A 20,316-nucleotide genomic window follows, 5' to 3' on the forward strand; every position below is an offset into this window, starting at 1 on the left:
TCGTGGCCTTTTATTCCTCCACGGAGAAGGGCGTTGCCGAGCAAACCCATCACCTCGACCGTTCACCGTCTTTAAGTGCTACGCGAAGACGTCACCGCGAAGCTATTGAAGCAGGAACAAGTCCGTAACAGCCGGAGATCGCGGAGCAGTTTAAGAGGACAGCGACAGCGACGGTGACGGCGTCAGCGACAGCGACGGTGACGGCGACAGCGACAGTGCCAGTGCCCGCGGGCGGTGCGGAGGGAGATGGAGATGATGCCGAGGGTGCTCGGGATGAAGACGAGATCGCCTTGACGCAGTCAAAGAAGAAACGCAAGACGAAGCGATGAAATAGGCAGAGTAAATCGCGACGATGTCGCGAGATAGCGTCGACAATCTGACGGAACCGGCGGAAACGAACGTGTAGACCATGATATGTAACGAAAACGAACGAAGATACGGGAAAGTGAGGGGATCCCTACCACTGCGTCGGCACGGGCACCGGGTACGGCACCGCGACGGCGGTCGGGGGCGCGAACCCGCCCGCGGGCGACGTCGTCGGCGACAACGCGGCGAATGCCGCTCCGTACGCGGCTTCGTACACCGCCTGTATCTGCGGCGACTGCGCGCCGATGCCGAGGTACCCGTACCCGTACCAGGGGCTCGGCGGCGTCGGCGGGGCGTACCCGGCGCTCGGCGGCGTCGTCGGCGCGTACGCCATGGGATTGGGATCCGGCGTCCGCTGAGGGCCGTTCTATACAAGCGAATGTCGGGGTGGAGTTGAAAGGCGTCAGTTGGCGTTGAAAGGCGTCGATGGCGGGGATTGAAAGCGTGGGGTGGGCGGAGAGAATCGCCGGGCAAAGTCCTTAAGGAATGGCGTTCACCACGCCAACGGGGTCGTATGGGGACCAGTGTATAGAACGCACCTGGCCGCTCGACGGCGGCGGCGGCGGCGTCGGCGTCGGCGTCGCGGCGCCCTGATGGAATCGTCCCCTCGGCTGCGCGCCCGCGAGAGGCGGCGGCGGCGGCGAAGGCGGCGTCGCCGCGTCACCCGGCGGCGGCCGCATGCGCTCCTCCGGCGATCTTCGAACCCCCTCGGATCGCGACCGCGCCGGCGTCGTCGTCGGGGACGCGCCCACCATGTGGAAAACCTGCGGGACGCTCAGATCCGCGGACTTCAGGACGTCTTTCAGGAGCGCGGCGTCGTCGCGCAGCAGCGCGCCGGCGTGGATTATCCTCTGCGTCGCCGCGGGCGGGTTCCCCTCGTGTTGCTCCTCTATCTGTCGCTTCAGGTCCCCCACCGTCGCGGTCGCGGCGGGGAATTCGGTCGCGAAGTCCACGACCGACGTGTTGAACGGGCTCTTCACCGTGACGCGAATCGTGACCGGGGGAGGGTCCCCGGCGCCGCCCGCCGCGGGCGGCGTTCCCGGGGGGGTCATTACCGCGAGGTCGCGCGCGAGCGCGGGCGACCGCGGACTTCGATCGCGCCGAGCGCCGCTCCCCGGCGCGCTCGTTGTGACGGAATCTGCGACGTCACTCTGGCCAATAAAAAAGCAGTAACCCGGCAGCGGCAGATCTCGACGGCTGCCGATGAGGCGGCCGTCCACACCCGCGTCGCGCGTCGCACGCGTCGATGCGCGCGATGCGCGCGCTCGCGCGCGCTCGCGCGCGGCGCGTCGACGTCCGCGGCGCGTTCGTCGCGGCGTCCGGCGCGTCCGCGCCGACCGCGGCGTCGGTCGACGCCTCGGCACCGCCTCGGGAGACGACGCCGTGGCGATGGTCGTCGTCGTCGTCGTCACCGCGGTGGATGTCCGCGGGCGTCTCCCGCGAGCGCACCGCGATGACGACGAAGCTCTGGAACGCGCGACTCGCGGCCGCGAAAGCCGCGGGCGTGGACTCGAACGCGGCGACGGAGACGTCGAACCAGGCCGCGCTCGTGTCCAAGCCCCCGGTCGCGACGTCCGTGCGGTATCGCTTCACGTCCGACGACGCGCTCCTCGAGGCGTATCGATCGCCGTGGAACGCCGTGCGAATCGGACGCGTCCTGGAAGACCTGGACTCCCTCGCCGGGAACATCGCGTTCCAGCACTGCGACGACGGCGTCGTCGAGACCAGGCCGCAGCTGCTCGTGACCGCGTCCGTGGACCGCGTGCGCTTACACCGCGCGTTGCGCCTGGACGAAGACCTCACGCTCACGGGCGCGGTGAGCTGGGTCGGACGCTCGTCGATGGTGATTCGCATGGAAGCGTGGCCCGCGGACCACCCGGACGCGCCGAGGGAGTACATCGACGACGATGGCGACGGCGGCGGGGATCGAACCGGCGGAGAGAAGACGAGGACGACGGCTTTCGCGCCGGGTCCGTCGCTGAGCGCGGATTTCACGTTCGTCGCGAGGGACCCGGTGACGAATAAATCCGCGGCGGTGAACCCGCTCGTGCCGGACTGCGCGCGCACTCGAGCGCTGTTCGACGCGACCGCGGCGCGCGTGGACGCGAAGAAGCGGCGGATGCGCGCGACGCGCGACGCGATCGCGGCGGGTAAACACGCGGACGCCGGTTTATCCGACGAAACGCGCGCGGCGAAGAAGGCGTTCGCGGACGCGCTCGCGGCGGACGCGCGGACGCTCGCGGAGCTCCCCGCGCTCGCGCCCAGGGACGTCGTGCCGTCGTCCGCGACGCGGACGGAGAACATATTCGTCGCGCAGCCGCAGCAGAGGAACCTCTCGGGGCGGATATTCGGCGGGTTTTTGTTGCGGCGGGCGTTCGAGCTCGCGTTCGCGACGACGTACGTGTTCGGCGGGGACCGACCGGTGTTTAAGCAAGTCAGCGACATGGACTTTCTGCGTCCCGTGGACGTCGGGGATCTTCTGCGGTTGAAGTCGCGGGTGTTACACGCGAGCGTCAGCGACGAGGACGAACACAAGCGCAGCTGCGTGGACGTGGAGGTGGAGGCGTTCGTGACCAAGCCGGAGCGCGCCGCGAGCGAGGTTTCGAACACGTTTTTGTTCAAGTTTTACGTCGGCGCGGGGGGGGAGGGGGGGGCGACCGTCACGCGACGCGTCGCGCCGATGTCGAGGGAGGACGCGGAGCACGTGTGGGAGCGGTGCGAGCGCCCGAAGCTGCAGGCGGAGGCGGACGAGGAGAGTGGGGGGTCGTCGTAGTCGTAGAGATGTGTTATTGCAATCGTAAAGTGATGGTGACCGCTGACGTCGTTCATGTCGTTCATGTCGTTCATGTCATTCAAGTCATTCAGGCTGATACCAACGTTTTCGGACACCTCCATGAATTGACGCCTCGTCATCCGGGTAAGTCGGTTTGTCGAACTCAACTCTTTTGATCAAGATCAAGTTGCACGGTTTCACGTTCACCTCCTCGCCGCTCGCTTCCGTTTTCACGTGGTACCGGTCTCTCTCGATCACGTACTTCTCCACGCGAGCGGCTTGTCCGTTCAGATCCGGACGAGAAACGAGTCCGGTGATTTCCACCTGCGAGTTCGTATTGTACGCGACGTGTAAACGCCACCACCGGTCGTCTTCCTGTAACGTAGTGACCACGCGCGGGCAGGTAACTTTGTGCGGCTCGCCGTCGCCGTGCTTCCAGTGCCACTTTTGACACCTCAGCGAGCAATAACGCACGCCGCGGCACAGCTTGCACGTCCAGTACGCGTACTTACCGCACCCGTGACAGCGGCGGAGCTGCTTCAGGAGCGCCTTCGAGGAGGGCTCGGGGAAGTACGCGGCCGAGATGACAAGCAAATCCTTCGCCAACCGCATGTTCTTTTCCATCCCGCACGTCCCGTGGATGAAGCATAAGGCGAGGAGATCGTACGTTGTTTTAGCGACGAAGTCATCGCGCCACGGTCCGTCGACGAAGGCTTCCGCGGCATCGTCGCTGATGCGCACGCCGGAGAGTCCGTTGACTTTCTCGATCAGGATCCGTCTTTCCTTCGTGTAATGTTGCTTGTACTGGATGATGAAGGCGTGCATTGGATCGTCGCTACCGTGCGAGACGGCTTTTTCGAGCCAATACGCACCCTTCACCCAATCCCTTTCGACACCCTGGCCTTGATAATAAGCCATGCTGAGCTCGTACTGTCCAAGTGGATTATCTCTCTCGGCCGATGCGCGATAAAGCGCGAACGCCTTCTTCATATTCTTCGGGATACTCGGAACTCCGATTCCGTTGCAGTGGGCGTGGCCGAGTATTTGGTACGACTGGCCGTCACCGCGCTCCGCTGCGCGTTCGAGCAGGTACATCGCGAGCCCGTTTAAGTGCGCGCGATCATCTTGCGGGAATGACTTAAACACATTTTCATGGTGCAGTTGTCGGAACAGATTGTAGGCGGCCCTCGCCAAGGTGTCGAGTGGTGCAGTATCAGCGAATATTTTTCGGTACTTCAGCGAGAGGTCGAGGTCTTGCGGGAGACCTGAGTCTTGCGGGAGACTCGTGCAGCTCGTCGCGCTTAAAGTAGCGACGGCCAGAAAAGCGTTCGGGTCCCCATTCTCCGCGGCGCGCCAAATCGACTCCTGGGTAGGAAACGGCCCGAATACGGGTTTCGCGAACGATCCACCCATCGTGCGGAGGCGCGTCGCGAAGTGCGCCGCCACGACGAAAACGTCGTGGCTCTCCCGGGCCTCTCCCTCTCCCCGATCTCGTCAACTCCGAGAACGGAGGCACCGCGCCTCGGTTCCGCCCCGCCCCCCGCGACGCACACGACGCGACGCGACGCGCGACGCCGCGCTCCGATCGCGACCGCGCCGCCCCGCCCCCGGACGCGATGCCGAGCTTCGCCGAGACGCGCTCGAGGGACGAAGCGACGCGCCTCTACGAGAAGCTCATGACGGACGCCGCGCGCATACGAGACCCGCGGCTGCGGAGGACGTGCGAGGAGGCGGTGGAGAGCGCGCGCGCGACGACGCTCGCCGTCCTCGCCGACGCGGACGACGCGACGCGCGCGCTCCACGCCGCGGAGCACGCGCGCGAGGCTGCCGCGGTGGAGCTGCGCGCGATCAGGCGCGAGCGCGCGGCGCTGGACCGCGCGAAGGCGCGCGCGGAGGCGGAGTCGAGGGCGCGGAGAAAACAGCTCGTGCGCGCGCGCGCGTCGACGCGCTGGCGCCGCGCGCCGCGGACGCCGCTCGAGGTGCTCTTGGCGGAGAGCGCGGCGCCGGGGAAGAAGCGATAGAGCGCGCGATGTGCAGTATCCTATGGTCATCATGCGAGCGCGCGACGCGTCGAGCGCCCTCGCCGCCCGCGTCCTTCCTCCGTCGCCGCCTCGGCGCGACGAAAGCACTCGCTCGGGTCGTCGACGGCGCGTGCGAACGACGACCAGACGTTTCCGCCGCCGCCGCCACTCCCCGCGCGCGCCCGCGCCGTCGTCGCGCGCCCGCCCCCGCCCCGCCCCGCATCGTCGCCTCCGCGTCGTCCTTCCCCTTCCCCCCCAGCCGCGCCGCGCGATCCCCCCGCGCCCCCCGCCGCGCGCGATGGTCGCGCGACGCACGAGCAGCGGCGCCGGGTTCGTCGTCGGCGCGCGCCCCGACGGCGTCGGCGGCGTCTTCAAGCGCGCGGACATGTACGCGAAACTCCCGCGGGAGCTCGCGGAAGGGTCCGTCCTCGGCGGCGTCCTGAGCGTCGTCTTCCTGTGCGTCTTCGTCCTCCTCTTCGCCGCGCAGCTCCGAGAGCTCTGGGGCGTCACCACGGTCACGGACGTTCTCGTGGACCACAGCGACGACGACACGTTCCAGGTGAACCTCAAGCTCGAGCTCCCGGCGCTGTCGTGCGAGTGGGCGACGATACACGTCATCGACGCGCTCGGGACGAGGCACTTCAACATCTCCGGCGAGGGGATCTACAAGCACAGCGCGGGGGCGACGAAGTACCTCGGCGTGGAGCACGGCGCGAGCGGCGGAAGCGCGTCGCAGGCGCGTCTTCGCCACGCTCTCCTTCTTCGTTTTTTTTCTCCGAGCCGCGCAGCTCATCCTGTCATCGACATCGAAAACCAAAAAACTCTTCTTCAGGCGGAACCCGAGTACGGAGAGTCGACGGACATCGACCACTACGGGAACGCGCGCATCGCGTACGAGGTCACCGGCGCGACGTTCGAACGCATGGTCCGCGCGCACCAGGTCCTCCTCGTCAACTTCCACGCGCCCTGGTGCGCGCACTGCCAAAAAACCGCGCCGATATTCGAACACGCGGCGGAGCTCGTTCGAGACGACTTACGCGCCGCCGGCCGCCCGAGGCTCGCCGCGGCGCTCGCGACCGTGGACTGCACGCTGGATGGGAACAAAGATCTCTGCAGAGACCAACATATCCAAGCGTTCCCGACGATGCGCGTGTACCGAGCCGGGTCGCTGCACCCGACGTCGGGGACGGTGCAGGGCGGGACGCTCGCGCCGAGCGGCGGCGCCGCCGCCGCCGCCGCGGACGCCGCCGAGAGCGACCTCTCGACCGTTCTGGACGTCCCGAAGCCGCTGCAGTTCGAGGTGTACCACGGCCGCAGGGACGCGGATGACATCGCGAGTTTCGTGCGGAAGGTGCTGGTCGAAGTGCTCGCGACGAAGGACGACGACGAGGGAGAGGGAGCGCTCGACGCGGCGGCGGCGCGGCGGCGCGCGAGCGAGACGCGCACCGTCGCCGCCGCGCAACGCGCGCTGGGCGGGCAGGCGCGCGCCGTGCGCCCGTTTTTGTTTTTCACCCGTCGCTCGGTTTCAACGTTCGATCGCGTCCCCTTTCATCGACTGACCGATGAACGAACTATCTTCGCATGGACTCGCCCTGTCATCAGATTCGCACGAGCGGCTGCATCATCGAGGGCAGCGTCCGCGTGAACCGCGTCCCCGGCGCCTTCTACGTCACCGCGCACAGCAAGGGGCACAACATCAACGTCGACGTGGTGAACATGACGCACGTGCTGAGGCACCTGTCGTTCGGGAAGACCGTCCCGGGACGGCCGTCGTACGTTCCGCGGCACATGCGTCGGGTGTGGAGCAAAATCCCGAAGGACATGGGCGGTCGGTTCGCCGTCGCGGGCGCGGAGGAGACGTTCGCGTCCGCGGAGCCGTACACGGTGCACGAGCACTACCTCAAGGTCGTGTCGCACGCGTTCGAGCCCATCGACGGCGACGCCGTGCAGCTGTACGAGTACACGTTCAACTCGAACCGGTTTAAGCTCGCGCCGGCGGCGTACGGGGACGAGGACGACGCGCACGTGGACGGGCCGATGATTAAGTTTTCATACGACGTCTCGCCGATGCGGGTCGTGCTCAGGGAGGAGACGAAGCCGGTGCTCGATTGGACGTTAGGGATGTGCGCGCTCATGGGCGGGGTGTACACGTGCAGCGGGTTGCTCGAGGCGTTCATATCCAACGGCGTCAGCGTCGTGAAGCGACGCGTCGGGAAGATGGCGTGAGCGGGGAAGGGAGAGCGAGAGTCACGGCGGGGAGCGTGCGCGACAAAGTCCGACGAACGGAACGAACCCCCGAGCGCGCCGACTCGCGCGCGACGGCACGACGACGACATCAATCGATCGTTCAACGCTTCAACGCTTCGCTATCGCCCCCCCCCTCTAACGAGGCGCGCGCGGCTCCAGCGGCCCGTCCTCGATCCCCCTCAGCGCGTCCACCAACGCGGGGCCGATCGACGCGTTTCCGCACAACACCCGCCGCGCGTCGCAGACGAATTCCCCGCCGCTCGGATCGAGCACGACGCCGCCCGCCTCGGTCACGATCACCGCGGCGCCGACGCAGTCCCACGGACCGCCGAACCCGATCTCGTAGAAGGCGTCCAGGCGACCCATCGCGACGGAGACCATGTTCATCGCGCACGAGCCGCTGCATCGGACGCTCCGACTGACTTCGACGCAACGTCGCACTCTGCCCATGATCGCCGAGACCGTCGCCTCGTCCCTCCCGACGCCGATCTCCGTGCCGATGAGCGCTCTGCCGATGTCCGACACTTTGCTGCACGATATCGGGTCCCCGTTGAGGCGCGCGCCCTCGCCTTTGATCGCGGTGAACGTCTCGCGGAGGATGGGATTGAGGACGACCCCGAGCGCGGGCGTCTTACCGACCGTGAGGCCGATGGACACGCACGAGAACGGCCACCCGTGCACGAAGTTCGTCGTCCCGTCCAGCGGGTCGACGTACCACGTCGGCTTATCCGTCATCGGCGGGATGACCCCGTCCGATGCGGCGACGGACTCCTCGCCGACGAGGACGTGCGAAGGGAACGCCGCGGCGAGCTTCGCGAAGATGATGTCCTCGCACTTTTTATCCGTCGCCGTCACGAGGTCGACCGCGCCCTTGTACTCCACGTCCCTCTCCGCGTGCCACGCGTCGCGAATTTCCGCGCCCGCGGCCTCCGCGGCGTCGAGCGCGACCTCGAGGCACTTCGCGTAGTCGACTTCTTCCGTCATCGTCGCGCGTCGGCGTCCCCGCGAGTGAACGAGTGGACGGGCGGTGCCGATCTGACGACGACGACGACGACGACGACGAAATTTTTTAGGTTTGCGGCCTCATCGCCTCCAGTCAGACTCGGCGCGGCACATCTCGTCGCGCCGTGGAGGCACGATGCGCGGCCTCTTCTTCGGACGACCCCCCGCGCCGACCGCGGAGGTCGCGTCGACGTCCGCGTCCGAGAGGAGCGAGAAAGAGCGGCACGAGGACGCCGCGAGGGCGGTCCTCGCGTCGATGACGTCGGACCCGCCCGGGGGGGAATCCATCCGATCCGTCCCCGGCCTCGAGTCCCTCCCCGAGCGCGGCGGCAACCTCAGCGCGGTGCGAGGCGAGGAGGCGTTCCAGCGCGTCCTGTGGGAGAAGCGGGACTCTCTCGTCGTCGTCAAGTTCGGCGCGAGCTGGTGCACGCACTGCGCGGAGATGCTCCCGGAGTTTGGCGCCGCGTCGAGGGCGTACCCGGAGTCGCACTTCGTCCTCGCGGACGTGGACACGCTCCCGGACAGCGCCAAGGACGTGAGGTTCACGCCGACGTTTACCTTCTACAGGAAAGGGAAAAAGATCGACGAGATCACGAAGACGACGCCGCGGGGGTTGCGAGACCACGCGTGGATGCACGCGGACGACGCGCCTGACGACGTCGCGCGGCCGTGACGCGACGCGCGCGGCGGCGGCGGAGGTCCGTTAGTCTATCATAGCTAGTGACTACATTCGCGTTATTAGAGAACGAACGACGAACATCTAGCGCGCGGTTCGCATCTCACGCGAACGACGCGAGGGCTTCTTCCCACGCCTTCCACGCCTCCTTCGCGTCTGCGCCGCCCTTCTTCCCCCCGCCAAACGCGAGGAGCTCCGACTCGAACGCGCGTCGCGTCAGCTCAGCCGCGTCGCCGTCGTACGCGTCGTCCGCGGAGTCGAACACCGCCGCGACCGCCGTCGCCGTCTTCCCCGCGGACGCGCACATCAGCGCCGGTCCCGGTCCGGCGCCTTTCGGCGGGTCCGCGCGCGTCAGCGCCGCGAGACACGCCGGCGTCGGGGGAGGAGAGGCGGGGGCGTCCGCGTCGAGCGGGGCGAACAGGTGGACGAACGCCGTCGGCTTGGGCGGCGGCGGCGTCGGCTCGCGCTTCGGTGGCGATGGCTTCGCCGCCGAAGCCGCGACGATGTTCCCCCACACGTCGTCCCCTGACTTTGCCTTTTTGTTCGGACCGTCGTCGTCGTCGTCGTCGTCGTCGCCGTCGCGCGCGCGCTTCGTCCCGCCCGCGCCCGCGGCTTCCGTCGTCGTCGTCGTCGGCGGCGGCGGCGGCGCCACGGGCGCCAGCGCCGCCTTCTGCCGCGACCCCGCGGTGATCGCGATGAGCTGGCGTATCTTCGCGTCTAAGGTCTCCAGCTCGCCCGCTTTGAACGTCGCCGCCGCGCACGGGCGGTCCGCGGTCTGCTCTAACATCGGAATGAGCGACGACGTCATGAAATGCAGCAGCCGTTCAGACGTCGACGCGGACGCGTCGCGCGCCCGCGAAACGCCCGTCCTCAACATGTACTCCACGGTCTGCTTTATCCGCGGAAGGTACGCCCCGCGCATCTCGCCCACGCGCTGCCAGTACGCCGGCGTCCCGAGGCCCGCGCCCGCGGTCGCCGCCGCCGCGGACTGCTCGCGTCGCTGTTGCGCCAACGCGGCCTGTTGCGCCGCCGCGGATTTCGCCTTTTCCATCCCGCTCGCGCCCGACGCGCGACCGGGTCCGATCGCGCCGACGCCCGCGGCCGCGGGCGGGCGCGACAGCATCGACGCGACGTTCACGGTCAGATGGTCGATCAGCGCCTTCGGGTTCAGACCCGCGGTCTGTTTCCCAGGGCCCAACTTCGCGTTCTTCTCCCTCAGAAGTTTGTAGTACCCGCCCATCGCCGCCTTCGTCGCGTGCGTGACCCTCCCGAGCGCGTGCTTCCGTTCGTCCGGGGTCATCTTCGTGACGGCGGATTTGAACTCCGGGCGGTCGAGCTGGTTCTTCACGACCGTCTGGAAGATCTGCTGCGAGAGCTCCTTCTCCGCGGTCGTCTGCGCGGCGCTCGCGGCGACCGCCGCCGGCGCCGCCGCCGCGGGCGCGGGCGCCGTCGCCGGCGCCGCGGTCGCCGGCGCGTCGCGCGTCTCCGTCGACTGCTGCTGCTGCGCCATCGCGGCGTCGTAGTTCGCCCCCTGCGCCTGCTCGTTCTGCTGCGCGGTGTCGTTGCTCTCCGCCTGCCTCTGCTTCTGCACGAGCGCCTTCATGCTGTTCAGCTTGGCGGTGACGCGTTTCAGGTAATCGTCGTTGCTCTTCGACTTGGCGAAGATCCCGGACTCGATCTTCGTCGCGCTGCCGTTCGCCTCCGCGATCACCTCCGCCGCGTACGGCGGCGGTTTGATCGACAGCATCACCGCGGTTCTGTCGAGAATAAATCGCGCGGGTGGGGTTCGGGCGGCGTCAGGGAGGAGCGATCGACGGCGACGCGCGCGGACGTGTTTTTCCCGCCGGCGACGCGAGATCCCGAGCGGAGACGCGTCGACGCGACGCGACGGATCGGGGGAAGACGCGAGACGCGAGATCGCACGCACAGCTGCTGCATGACATTCGTGCGAGGAGCGCCCGCTCGCCACGCGTCCGCGCTCATCTTCGACCGACGGCCGGCGCGCGGCGCGTCAATGCCGTCAACCCTACTCTCTCGCCCGCTTTCGTCGAGTGGTATTTCTCACGCGAGGACGCGGACGATTCTGTTCGAAGTTGTACAACTAAGCAACCCCGCGGGACGGGACGATTCGCGTTGGGCGGCGACGTGGGCATTCGTTCACGCGCGCGTCGCGACGTTGTTCATTACAAAACAATATGTACACCCCGTTTGGTGCCGTGCTCGCTGCAAAACCCCCTCGCTCGCGTCGATCACATCTTGGACTTGATGCGCTTCAGCTCCTCCATCAACGCCTTGATCTTTTTATCCCGCGGGTCCGGCATCGCCCTCGACACGAACCCAAACTGCCCGGCGGCGAGGTTCAACATGATCTCCTCGCTCCCTCCCGGGATCGCGTACGCCTTCACCTCGCGATAGATCCGCTCCACCTTGACGCCCTTCCCCGTCCGCGTGTACCCGGCGCCGCCGAGGACCTGCATCGCGTTGGACGCGCAAAACTCCGCGACGCGCGACGACGACAGCTTGAGCAGCGCGATGTGTCCGCCGAGCTTTTTGTTTTGCTCCTCCTTGGACATCGTGTTCATCTGGAACGTGACGTTCTCGAGCCAGGCCTGGAGCCCCTCGCACTGGCGCGCCATCTCGCCGATCTTGTGCTGGATCGCCTGGTGCTCGATGAGAAACTTCCCGAACGTCCGCCGCGTCCTCGCGAACGACAGCGCCTCCTCGACGCACGTCCTCGCCATCCGCGCCGCCTGCGCCGCGAGGAGCCACCGCTCGTGATTGAAGTTGTACATCACCTGCTTGAACCCCTCGTTGACTTTGCCCACGATGTTCGTCTTCGGGACTTTCACGTTGTCGAACTCGATGTACGTCGTCCCGGACGGCCACACGCCCATGCAGTCCATCTTGGACACGGTGATGCCGGGCATGGACTTTTCCATGAGAAGCATCGAGAGTCCCTTGTGCATGCTCCCGGGAGGGCCGGTCCTCACCGCGACGGTAAAGTAGTCCGCGTAGATCCCGTTCGTGATCCACTTCTTGTTCCCTTCCACGACGTAATGATCACCCGCGTCTTTCGCGGTGCACTGTAAGTTAGACACGTCCGACCCCGCGCCGGGTTCGGTGATGCACAGGCAGATGATCTTCTCGCCGGCGAGGCACTCTCGGATGCATCGGTCCTGAAGCGCGCGGTCGCCCGGGATTCCAAAGTTCAAAATCGGCGGCATCCCGATCCCGAGGCCGCCCATCATCGCCCACGCGATCCCGCCCCCCGCCCTCGTGCCCTCGTCCACGTTGATGAGCTCGTGGAAGTAATCGTACCCCTCCGGCTCCGGCGCGGAGGTGTACTTTTTCGGCCAGGGTTTGCCGACGCACGCGGGGAGGATGCCGTATTTCGCGGACTTTGAGTACATCGTCTTGATGTACTCGCCGCACTTGACATGGTTGTTCGTGACCGCTTGCTTGTCCCAGTCGTCCACGACTGCGGGGATTGGGGGGAGGAGGAGAAGTGGACGACGCGAGGGTCAGCGGCGGGGTCGGCGACGGGGAGAGGCGTCGAGGGAGGGGACGAGAGGAATTAGGGATCTCGTGCTCGTGCTCGCGTGGCTGTTGTTAGCGAATTCCGAGGGGCGGTTTCGGGAGGGGCGATCTGGCGCGCGCGCGCTCGGACGCGCGCGCTCGCGACGACCCCACTTCGAGACGTCCAGGACATCACGCGGGGTGGAAGCGCGAGAGAGAAACGGCGAAGAACGCGAAATGTGATGCACGCACTCGGCTCGACCTCCGCCTCGAAGAAGTCGCGGAGCTTGTTTCGCCACGCGACGTGCGACGCGTTGTAGAACGGCGTGTTCAGGTGCTGGTACCACGACGGCTCCGCGAGGGGAACTTTGCTTCCGAACGCGTCGTGCGAGGTGATCGCGGCGGTTGATTTCGCGCCGGAGGGTGGCGGGGTTTCGAAGGACGTCATCGCATGCGCCATGGGGTCGGCGGCGCGGGGGCGGCGCACGAAAGAATGACGAGATGCTGACTCACGATCTCGCGAAACGACGCTTCTCTTCTCGCGAAGTCGGCCGCAGTACAGTGATGAGAGGCGCGCTGGCGCGCTTGGCGCGGCGCACCGCCGCGGCGACGCTCGCGCCTCGCATCCCCCCCCCGCCTGGATGCGACGCGCTGACAGCTCCGCTCCCATCCGTCGCGCCGTCGCTCCTGAATCGCTTCGCGTCCTCGAAGAAGCGGTTCGAGAGCACGCCGGCGCGCGACGACCGCGATCCGTCGACGGCGCGTGAGAAGAAAAACGAGGCGCCGCTGGCGAAGGGCGAACGCGCGGAGTACGACGGCGCGATCACGCGGACGCACGCGTTCGCGGACGTCCAATCCGGCGCGACCGTGTCCGTGCGCGCGCCGACGACGCGAGCGAAGACGTACCCTTGCCGCGTCGCCGTCGACCCGTGGGGACAGGACGACGACTGGACGCGCGTGGAGATCACGACGAGCTGGCTGGGCCCGGAAGGCTCGACCGCGCCGTCGATCGAGGTGTCGCGCCCGGACGAGAAGGCGATCGAGGTCGTCGTGCGCGCGAAGGAGAAGGACGGCGAGACGATCCGCGGCGAGGGCCACGTCACCGTCGTCCACGCGAAGATCCCGCCGCGGTACTGCGGCGTGTCCGTCGCGAGCGGCGGCGGCGAAGTCTTCGTGCGCTCCGTCGTCGAGCCCGCGGAACCCGTGGACATCGACTCCGGGGGCGGGCACGTGAGGCTGGGGGAGATCCGCGGCGCGAAGCTGAACGTCGACACCGGCGGCGGGGAGCTGAGAGCGCAGAAACTGACGTGCGAGGGGCGCGTCGCGACGGACGGCGGCGACGTCGTCGTCGGAAAATTCGTCGGAAGTTTAAAAGCGCGCACGACGGGGGGACGCGTCAATCTCGAAACTCTCTTCGCGCAGGACGTCGACGTCGAGACGTCTGGGGGCGACTTCATCGTCGGCAACGCGTCGCAGTGGCACGCGCGCGGGAGCGTGCGGACCGAGGGCGGGGACGTCAAATTAGGCGGCGTCGGCGGGAACGGCGAGGAGACCTTGACGCTGGACACCGGCGGCGGGAAGTGCGAGCTCGAGCTTCACGAGCGGCTGCATCGCGTGCACGCGCGCACCGACGGCGGGGACGTCGCGTTGACGGTCCCAGAGGGGTTCGCGCCGCGGGTCGTCGTGTTCGGGACGTACGACGGGAATGAAGAACACGCGGGCGAGGTTGACTTGAGCGCGGCGACCAACGCGGGGGGAGAGGCGCGTTCTATACACTGGTCCCCATACGACCCCGTCGGCGTGGTGAACGCCGATCCTTAAGGACTTTTCCCGGCGCATCTCTCCGCTCATCCCTCGCTTTGAATCCCCGCCCTCGGCGCCTTTCAACTCCACCTGACGCCTTTGAACTCCACCCCGACATTCGCTTGTATAGAACGTCGGGCACGGCGGGAACCTACGCATGGTAGGGATCCCCTCACTTTCCCGTATCTTCGTTCGTTTTCGTTACATATCATGGTCTACACGTTCGTTTCCGCCGGTTCCGTCAGATTGTCGACGCTATCTCGCGACATCGTCGCGATTTACTCTGCCTATTTCATCGCTTCGTCTTGCGTTTCTTCTTTGACTGCGTCAAGGCGATCTCGTCTTCATCCCGAGCACCCTCGGCATCATCTCCATCTCCCTCCGCACCGCCCGCGGGCACTGTCGTTGTCGCCGTCGCCGTCGCTGTCGCTGTCGCTGTCCACTCAAACTGCTTCTTGATCTCCGGCTGGTACTTGGTGAGCAAATCCTTGAGCTGTTGCGCGTTCTCCGGTTGGTTAGCGATGATCCACTTGATGGCCATCCCGTTCAGGTCCAGGGTCTCCTTCTTGACAGTGCCGGTGCCGGGATCGGTGTAGATGAAGTAGGATCTTGCCCGGTTGCTGCTGGCTGTGCGTCTCAACTCCATGCGCCAACCCTGGAGCTTCACGATCAGCGCGCTCAACCTGAGCTTCTCCTCGAGCAGTGGCGCGAATTGCACTTTGAGCTGTGCATCGGTGCGGTGAGGGAGGAGCTCCGGCGGAGTGAACTTGCCGTTCTCGACGCAGCCTGTGTGGTACCGTTCCTGGGCGTCTAACACCTCCTGAGTGAGCAGCTTGGTGGTGTCCCGGTCGATCGTGCCCCCGGGGAAGATGCACAGCCCTTGCTTGGCGTCGAAGATGTACCCGTACTCCTCGTACATGGCGCCGCGCATCTTGATGAAATGCTTGACGGAATCTTCACCGCCGCAAGCCAAGCCGCCGTGCAGTACCGCGTGTTCGTGTCCCTTGCGAACGATGCCGATGATCACGTTCGCCGCGTTCACGTCGTGTATCGTGTGCTTGACGCGGTCCGCGTTCCCGGTCTTGTCGCACGTCCGCCGCGGTGGGAAGGGCAAACCCAAGCCATATTGCTTTCCGAGCACTTTCTTTCTTCCCGAACTTTCGCCCGGGGGGAGCAGTGGCTTCGTGATGATCCCGAAGAGGTCGGCAGCCGTGAAGTTCAACCCCGTCGCACGCAGAAGTTCGGCTTGCAACTCCTCGAGGCTGAATCCGCGGATGACCCCGTCGACGATGATCTGGGTGAACGACTCGCCGCGGGATCGCCACGCGAGCGCGGCACTGTAGAGGTCGTTGTCGAGAAAGAAGACGCCTTTGTGCGGGTACGCGCGGGTTACCGGAAGAGCCGCGGTGTGGATGAACTCCTTCACGCGGATGCCGTGCGTGCGGATCCCGCAGCCGAAGCGCGGCGCGTACCCAGCGTCTTCGAGAGACTTTTCGGTCATGTCGAGCGTGTACTGGCCTTTCCGCCCTTTCTTCTTCCTCTCCACCGGGAACGCGCCGTGGACGACTGCACCGGTGCCGTCTCTCCATCTCGGGCGGGCGAGGATGTTGATGAACCAGTCCAGCTCGCGGGGCGTGAAGTCGCAGAACGCGAGGGAGAAAATTCCTTCACGCAGCGACCCGTCGCCGGCGACGATCGCGTCCATCCACGACGGCGTGGCGGTAAGCGCGAGCGGGAACAGCGGGTCGTCCTCGAGGTTCTGCGGGAGGATGACCTTTTTGCCGCGACGATTCGTGTAGAACTTCTCCTGGAGCTTCTTGTCGCCGACGGGCGTGGTCGTGATGGCGTACTTCCAAGACTTTGCTCCGTTCGAACACGTGGCTTCGAATTTCTCGATGAAGTCGGACTCCATCTCGGCGCCAGTTCTGGGTACGGTCTTCCACTGCACGTTGTGGAGGTTGGCGCGTTGAAGATCGGCGTAATCGCGATTTGTCGTCGTAAGCGCAAAGCGGCCAGTGTTAGCCTCGAAGTATGCGGCGCTGCACATCGCGCCGAACCAGTGCCCGAGCTCGTCCAAGGTGTCGATTTTGTACTGTTCGACGATGAGCTCGAGCGTCTCGTTACCCTGCGCGAGCGCGCCGGCGGAGAACCAGAACGGCAGCGGCCAGTCGTGCTCGAGGTACGCCTTCGCGACGCCGCGCCACGGCGCGTCGATCTTGTCGACGCGGGCGCGCTCCGCGGGCTTGAGTAGTCTGCGTCTCTTCAGTTCTGCGGGCTTGGGAACCGACCGGGAGGCTTCATCCTTGGCCTCGTCAGCCGCGCGTTTCTTCGCGGCGGCGACCATCGCGTCGTGCTCTGCTTTGATGTCTCTGACGCACTCGTCATCGGACAGCGGGTCCGCTTCGAACGCCGCGCGCAGTTCGTCGATGGTTTCGTATCTCAGCTTGAACGCCTCCCGCTCCTCGGCATCTCGCGCGGCATTCGCCGCGCGAGCTTCCTCGGCGGCAGCATCGTCACGCCTGCGTTCATCGGGGGATTTACGCTGCTGCCGAGCCACCTTGCCCGCCTCGTTGTTACGAGTTTCGACGCTGTGCATGTCCTGAACCACCGAGTGGGCACCGCGCGTCACTGCCTTTCCTTTGTATGGCTTTGACTTCGACTTCGTCCTCGCGGCGGGCTTCGCCTTGGACTTTGGCTTTGTCCGCGGCGCCGACGGCGTCGGCGCCGCGGATGTGGCGACGAGCGCGGACGACTGCAGTCGCGGCGGGTTCGCATCGAATCCATCGCCTCCGCCTCGGTCGCGACCCCTCGATCGCGTGCGCGAGGAGACGGACTGCAGCGGCGTCGCCGCGGGCGTCGCCGCGGGCGTCGCCGCGGGCGTCGCCGCGGGCGTCGCCGACGTCGACGTCGGAGTTCTCTTCGGCGGGCGGAGGTTGTACCGGGACGGCTTGGCAGCCGTCGCCTGCTGAGCTCGGCTACGCGACGGCATCGGCGCCGCGGCCTGCTTCCTCGCCGCGGACGTCGACGGGGACGTCTTGATGCGCTTCGCCGCCTTGGAGCCGTGAGCAGAGAGATTTGGCCTCGTCGCGCGCGGGAAGTGCTTCGACGCCGCCGCCGTGGACTCGGACTCGGGATCCACGTCGTCATCGGCGTGCTTCGCGTTCCGTTTGGATCGCGCCGCCGCGCGCGCGTCGCGCGAGGTTGCCGTGGGCGCGTCGCGCGATCTCCCAGTGGCGCGTGCCCTCGCACGCGTGTTGGGCGCATCGCTGCTGCTCCGCGGCGGCGTGAACTCGGTGTCTCTTGGGTCCGCACCGGGCGATGTGACCTCATCCTCCTCGGAGAAGGACGTCGAGATCTGCGCACGAGCTCGCGTCTTCACCACGGAAGCGGCGGTTGAAACGCCCGACGTCGGTGTCGCGTCCGCGAACGACGCTTTCGTCGTATTTACCGAAAACGTCGCAGCCGACGCCTCGGTGTCGTCGGGGAAACCTCTGCGGGAGAGTTCCAGATGGACGATGGCGTTATAGTGCTTCCCGTCCGAGTCGAAGGCGACGGCGATGGTCCCTCGCTCCTGCGGCTGGTCACCACCAGTATCCAAAACGAGCCTCCCGTAGCGCACGTCGATGACCATGATGTCGACCTTGAGCAAGACGGAGGCGGCGTGGAGCTCGGGAGTCCCGCCGAAGATGCCAACTCGTTTCATATTGTCGCAGTAAGAATCGAAATCGAAAGGTCTGTCATGCGGAGCATCATCTACCTGATCGGCTTCGGCTTCGGCTCGGTACGAATTCGGATCACTGCGCATTAGATTCACGACTTGAAGCCGAAACTCAACGTGCTTGTCGCTGTTCCCCGTCATGCACTCGAGCAGCGCGCGAAACATGCAATTCCCATCGCCGCGGGTGTTCAGTATTTTCATCGCGCTCGCCGTGAGGAAGCGACCGATCGCAGCCTGGATTGGCTCGCCCACGGAGCGTAGCTCAAAACCCAAGATATTGTTCCGGAACTTCTTCATGAACGACCGCGGAAAGAACGCCGGGCCCGTGGACGTTTCATCCGCGTTCGGCGACGAGGTGATAGTCTTCGCCCCCGTACTCGAGGCGCCGCCGCGAAGGCAGCGGTTGAGATTAGAGGCGGGCACGAGCGTCGCTGCCCCGGGCGGCGCGGACGACTCGGGCTGCGGCTCCGGCGGCGGTGACGACGCCTCGCTCGGCGCCGTCATCGCCGCCGCGGCCGAAGCCGCCGCGGCCGAAGGCGCGACGGACGACTCGGGCTGCGGCTCGGGCTCCGGCGACGACGCCTCGCTCGGCGCCGTGTCTGCGTCCGGCGGCGTCGCGACGAATACAGTCTCGTCTGTCGCAGTGGACGCCTTTACCGGCGTGGCCTTCGCGTCTGCGTCATCCGGCGTCGGCGTCGCGACGGACGCAGCCGTCATCATCGTCATCATCATCGCCATCATCAGCGCCTTCCGCCTCTCCTGGAACACGCACACGCGCCACTTACGCCTCACGGCTCGCGTCCTCATACCCGCTGCGAGTCGCGCGGGCGGACTGTCCGCGGGCGGTCTGAGCGGCGCGGCGGTGCTCACGCTGGTGATCGGCGGCGAGACGACGAGCGTCGCGTGAACGCTGGAACCTTCGACGTCGCCGCAGCCGGACATCACCGCCATGAACGCCTCGGTCACGATCCTGAGCACGGCGACGGACATGGCGACGACGCCCCACGTCACTACGCGCTCGGGCGTCATCGCTCGTCGAGCGTCGGTGACAGCTGTGCGTGCGTCTCGACAGGTGCCTACTTTCGTCGCCGCGGTCCGTCGCCGCGCGCGCTACTGCACACGCCGAAGACGTCTACCCGCTCCGCGAGCTTGACCTTCTGGAAGCTTAGGAACGTTCGCGCGGCGCGGTAATCGCCATAGCGTCGCTGAGATGTGTGCCGCGCCGCGGTCGTCCTCTGTCTGCGCTTGAGCGACGGAAGAAAGTCAGAGCCGACCGCGAGATCGTCTAGACGGATCTCGCCCACGACGAACGCTCGCGGGGTTTAAATAATGCGATTCTCCGCAGTCGATCGTGGCAGACATCACGCAGATGTCGTTCAGACTGTGCGCGGACACCACGGGCGTTCGAGAGACTGCCGCGCGACGTCGCTGCTGACCGGAATCGCCCGCGAAAGAAAAAGCGTTCCGGAAAAAATACGAGCTCGCGATTCCGAAGAGGGGGGGGGGGTGCGCGAAGCCGTGTATAATTGCGCTATGACATCGTCCGAGAGCTCGCGTACCTGTCTGCGCTGATTAAGTTCGCGGCTTCGACTCGCGTTTCCGTGCGCGAGAGCTGCTGGCGCGCGGGCGGGGAGTGCGGTCACGCGGAGCGATGGCCACAGCTCACTGATTATTTTCACGAAACGCACGCGCACGGGCACTGCGCGGGTTGACGGGCACAGCTGTCGCTGTCGAAACGAATTCAGGTCGAAATCCGAGTCCGTCCAAAGTGGCGATTCGGCGCGGGAGACGAGACCGCGAAGGGCGTGCCCGACGTCATGTAGGGCTACGCGCTCGGTTTACTCCCGTCCGACGCGACGGAGAAGCGGCCGCTGTCCTGGGCGCCGCCGCCGTCGCCGCACGAGGGGGCGGGGACGGAATGCGTGCGCGCGATCGTGGTCGCAGCGGAGAGGCGCATTTCCGTCGCGAACGGAAAGTCATGTGTTGACTGTTACGGACTTGTTCCCGCTTCAATAGCTTCGCGGTGACGTCTTCGCGTAGCACTTGAATACGCTGAACGGTCGAGGTGATGGGTTCGCTCGGCAACGCCCTTCTCCGTGGAGGAATAAAAGGCCACGATGACGTCTGCGGAGGTGGTCGTCGCGATGATACGCATGACAGCCTTGCAAATCCCCATCTTGAAGTGATCGTCGCA

At 66.2% G+C, this 20,316-nt stretch overlaps 12 protein-coding genes across 12 annotated transcripts; 5 read left to right on the top strand and 7 right to left on the bottom strand.

Annotated features, from left to right (window-relative positions):
- Positions 1–457: 457 nt before the first annotated feature.
- On the bottom strand, positions 458–700 carry MICPUCDRAFT_56383 (uncharacterized protein; the record flags this gene model as incomplete). The annotated part of the gene is made up of 1 exon (XM_003057280.1): positions 458–700. One exon carries the CDS (start codon positions 698–700, stop codon positions 458–460), a length of 243 nt encoding a protein of 80 aa, XP_003057326.1.
- Positions 701–845: 145 nt separating this feature from the next.
- MICPUCDRAFT_56384 (uncharacterized protein) lies at positions 846–1,418 on the bottom strand (the record flags this gene model as incomplete). Its single annotated transcript, XM_003057281.1, has 1 exon — positions 846–1,418. One exon carries the CDS (start codon positions 1,416–1,418, stop codon positions 846–848), a length of 573 nt encoding a protein of 190 aa, XP_003057327.1.
- A 401-nt stretch (positions 1,419–1,819) lies between these two features.
- Positions 1,820–3,139, top strand: MICPUCDRAFT_14861 (uncharacterized protein; the record flags this gene model as incomplete). The annotated part of the gene is made up of 2 exons (XM_003056821.1): positions 1,820–2,226; positions 2,317–3,139. 2 exons carry the CDS (start codon positions 1,820–1,822, stop codon positions 3,137–3,139), a joined length of 1,230 nt encoding a protein of 409 aa, XP_003056867.1.
- An 84-nt stretch (positions 3,140–3,223) lies between these two features.
- Positions 3,224–4,552, bottom strand: MICPUCDRAFT_56386 (uncharacterized protein; the record flags this gene model as incomplete). The annotated part of the gene is made up of 1 exon (XM_003057282.1): positions 3,224–4,552. The coding sequence occupies one exon, from the start codon at positions 4,550–4,552 to the stop codon at positions 3,224–3,226; it is 1,329 nt and encodes a 442-aa protein (XP_003057328.1).
- Positions 4,553–4,755: 203 nt separating this feature from the next.
- MICPUCDRAFT_56387 (uncharacterized protein) lies at positions 4,756–5,160 on the top strand (the record flags this gene model as incomplete). Its single annotated transcript, XM_003056822.1, has 1 exon — positions 4,756–5,160. One exon carries the CDS (start codon positions 4,756–4,758, stop codon positions 5,158–5,160), a length of 405 nt encoding a protein of 134 aa, XP_003056868.1.
- A 298-nt stretch (positions 5,161–5,458) lies between these two features.
- On the top strand, positions 5,459–7,386 carry MICPUCDRAFT_56388 (uncharacterized protein; the record flags this gene model as incomplete). The annotated part of the gene is made up of 2 exons (XM_003056823.1): positions 5,459–6,649; positions 6,763–7,386. 2 exons carry the CDS (start codon positions 5,459–5,461, stop codon positions 7,384–7,386), a joined length of 1,815 nt encoding a protein of 604 aa, XP_003056869.1.
- A 156-nt stretch (positions 7,387–7,542) lies between these two features.
- MICPUCDRAFT_15690 (uncharacterized protein) lies at positions 7,543–8,391 on the bottom strand (the record flags this gene model as incomplete). The annotated part of the gene is made up of 1 exon (XM_003057283.1): positions 7,543–8,391. The coding sequence occupies one exon, from the start codon at positions 8,389–8,391 to the stop codon at positions 7,543–7,545; it is 849 nt and encodes a 282-aa protein (XP_003057329.1).
- Positions 8,392–8,794: 403 nt separating this feature from the next.
- On the top strand, positions 8,795–9,025 carry MICPUCDRAFT_9493 (uncharacterized protein; the record flags this gene model as incomplete). The annotated part of the gene is made up of 1 exon (XM_003056824.1): positions 8,795–9,025. A coding segment is annotated over one exon (231 nt), but the record flags the coding sequence as incomplete, so codon positions are not given.
- A 72-nt stretch (positions 9,026–9,097) lies between these two features.
- Positions 9,098–10,832, bottom strand: MICPUCDRAFT_62365 (uncharacterized protein; the record flags this gene model as incomplete). The annotated part of the gene is made up of 1 exon (XM_003057284.1): positions 9,098–10,832. The coding sequence occupies one exon, from the start codon at positions 10,830–10,832 to the stop codon at positions 9,189–9,191; it is 1,644 nt and encodes a 547-aa protein (XP_003057330.1). The 3' UTR covers positions 9,098–9,188.
- Positions 10,833–11,239: 407 nt separating this feature from the next.
- On the bottom strand, positions 11,240–13,049 carry MICPUCDRAFT_32386 (uncharacterized protein; the record flags this gene model as incomplete). The annotated part of the gene is made up of 2 exons (XM_003057285.1): positions 11,240–12,563; positions 12,854–13,049. The coding sequence occupies 2 exons, from the start codon at positions 13,047–13,049 to the stop codon at positions 11,335–11,337; spliced, it is 1,425 nt and encodes a 474-aa protein (XP_003057331.1). The 3' UTR covers positions 11,240–11,334.
- Positions 13,050–13,165: 116 nt separating this feature from the next.
- MICPUCDRAFT_56392 (uncharacterized protein) lies at positions 13,166–14,422 on the top strand (the record flags this gene model as incomplete). The annotated part of the gene is made up of 1 exon (XM_003056825.1): positions 13,166–14,422. One exon carries the CDS (start codon positions 13,166–13,168, stop codon positions 14,420–14,422), a length of 1,257 nt encoding a protein of 418 aa, XP_003056871.1.
- Positions 14,423–14,696: 274 nt separating this feature from the next.
- Positions 14,697–19,151, bottom strand: MICPUCDRAFT_56393 (uncharacterized protein; the record flags this gene model as incomplete). The annotated part of the gene is made up of 1 exon (XM_003057286.1): positions 14,697–19,151. One exon carries the CDS (start codon positions 19,149–19,151, stop codon positions 14,697–14,699), a length of 4,455 nt encoding a protein of 1,484 aa, XP_003057332.1.
- Between the last annotated feature and the right edge of the window lie 1,165 nt (positions 19,152–20,316).

The sequence above is a fragment of the Micromonas pusilla genome (genome assembly GCF_000151265.4).
Source record: "Micromonas pusilla CCMP1545 genomic scaffold MICPUCscaffold_3, whole genome shotgun sequence".
Classification (NCBI taxonomy): Eukaryota; Viridiplantae; Chlorophyta; class Mamiellophyceae; order Mamiellales; family Mamiellaceae; genus Micromonas; species Micromonas pusilla.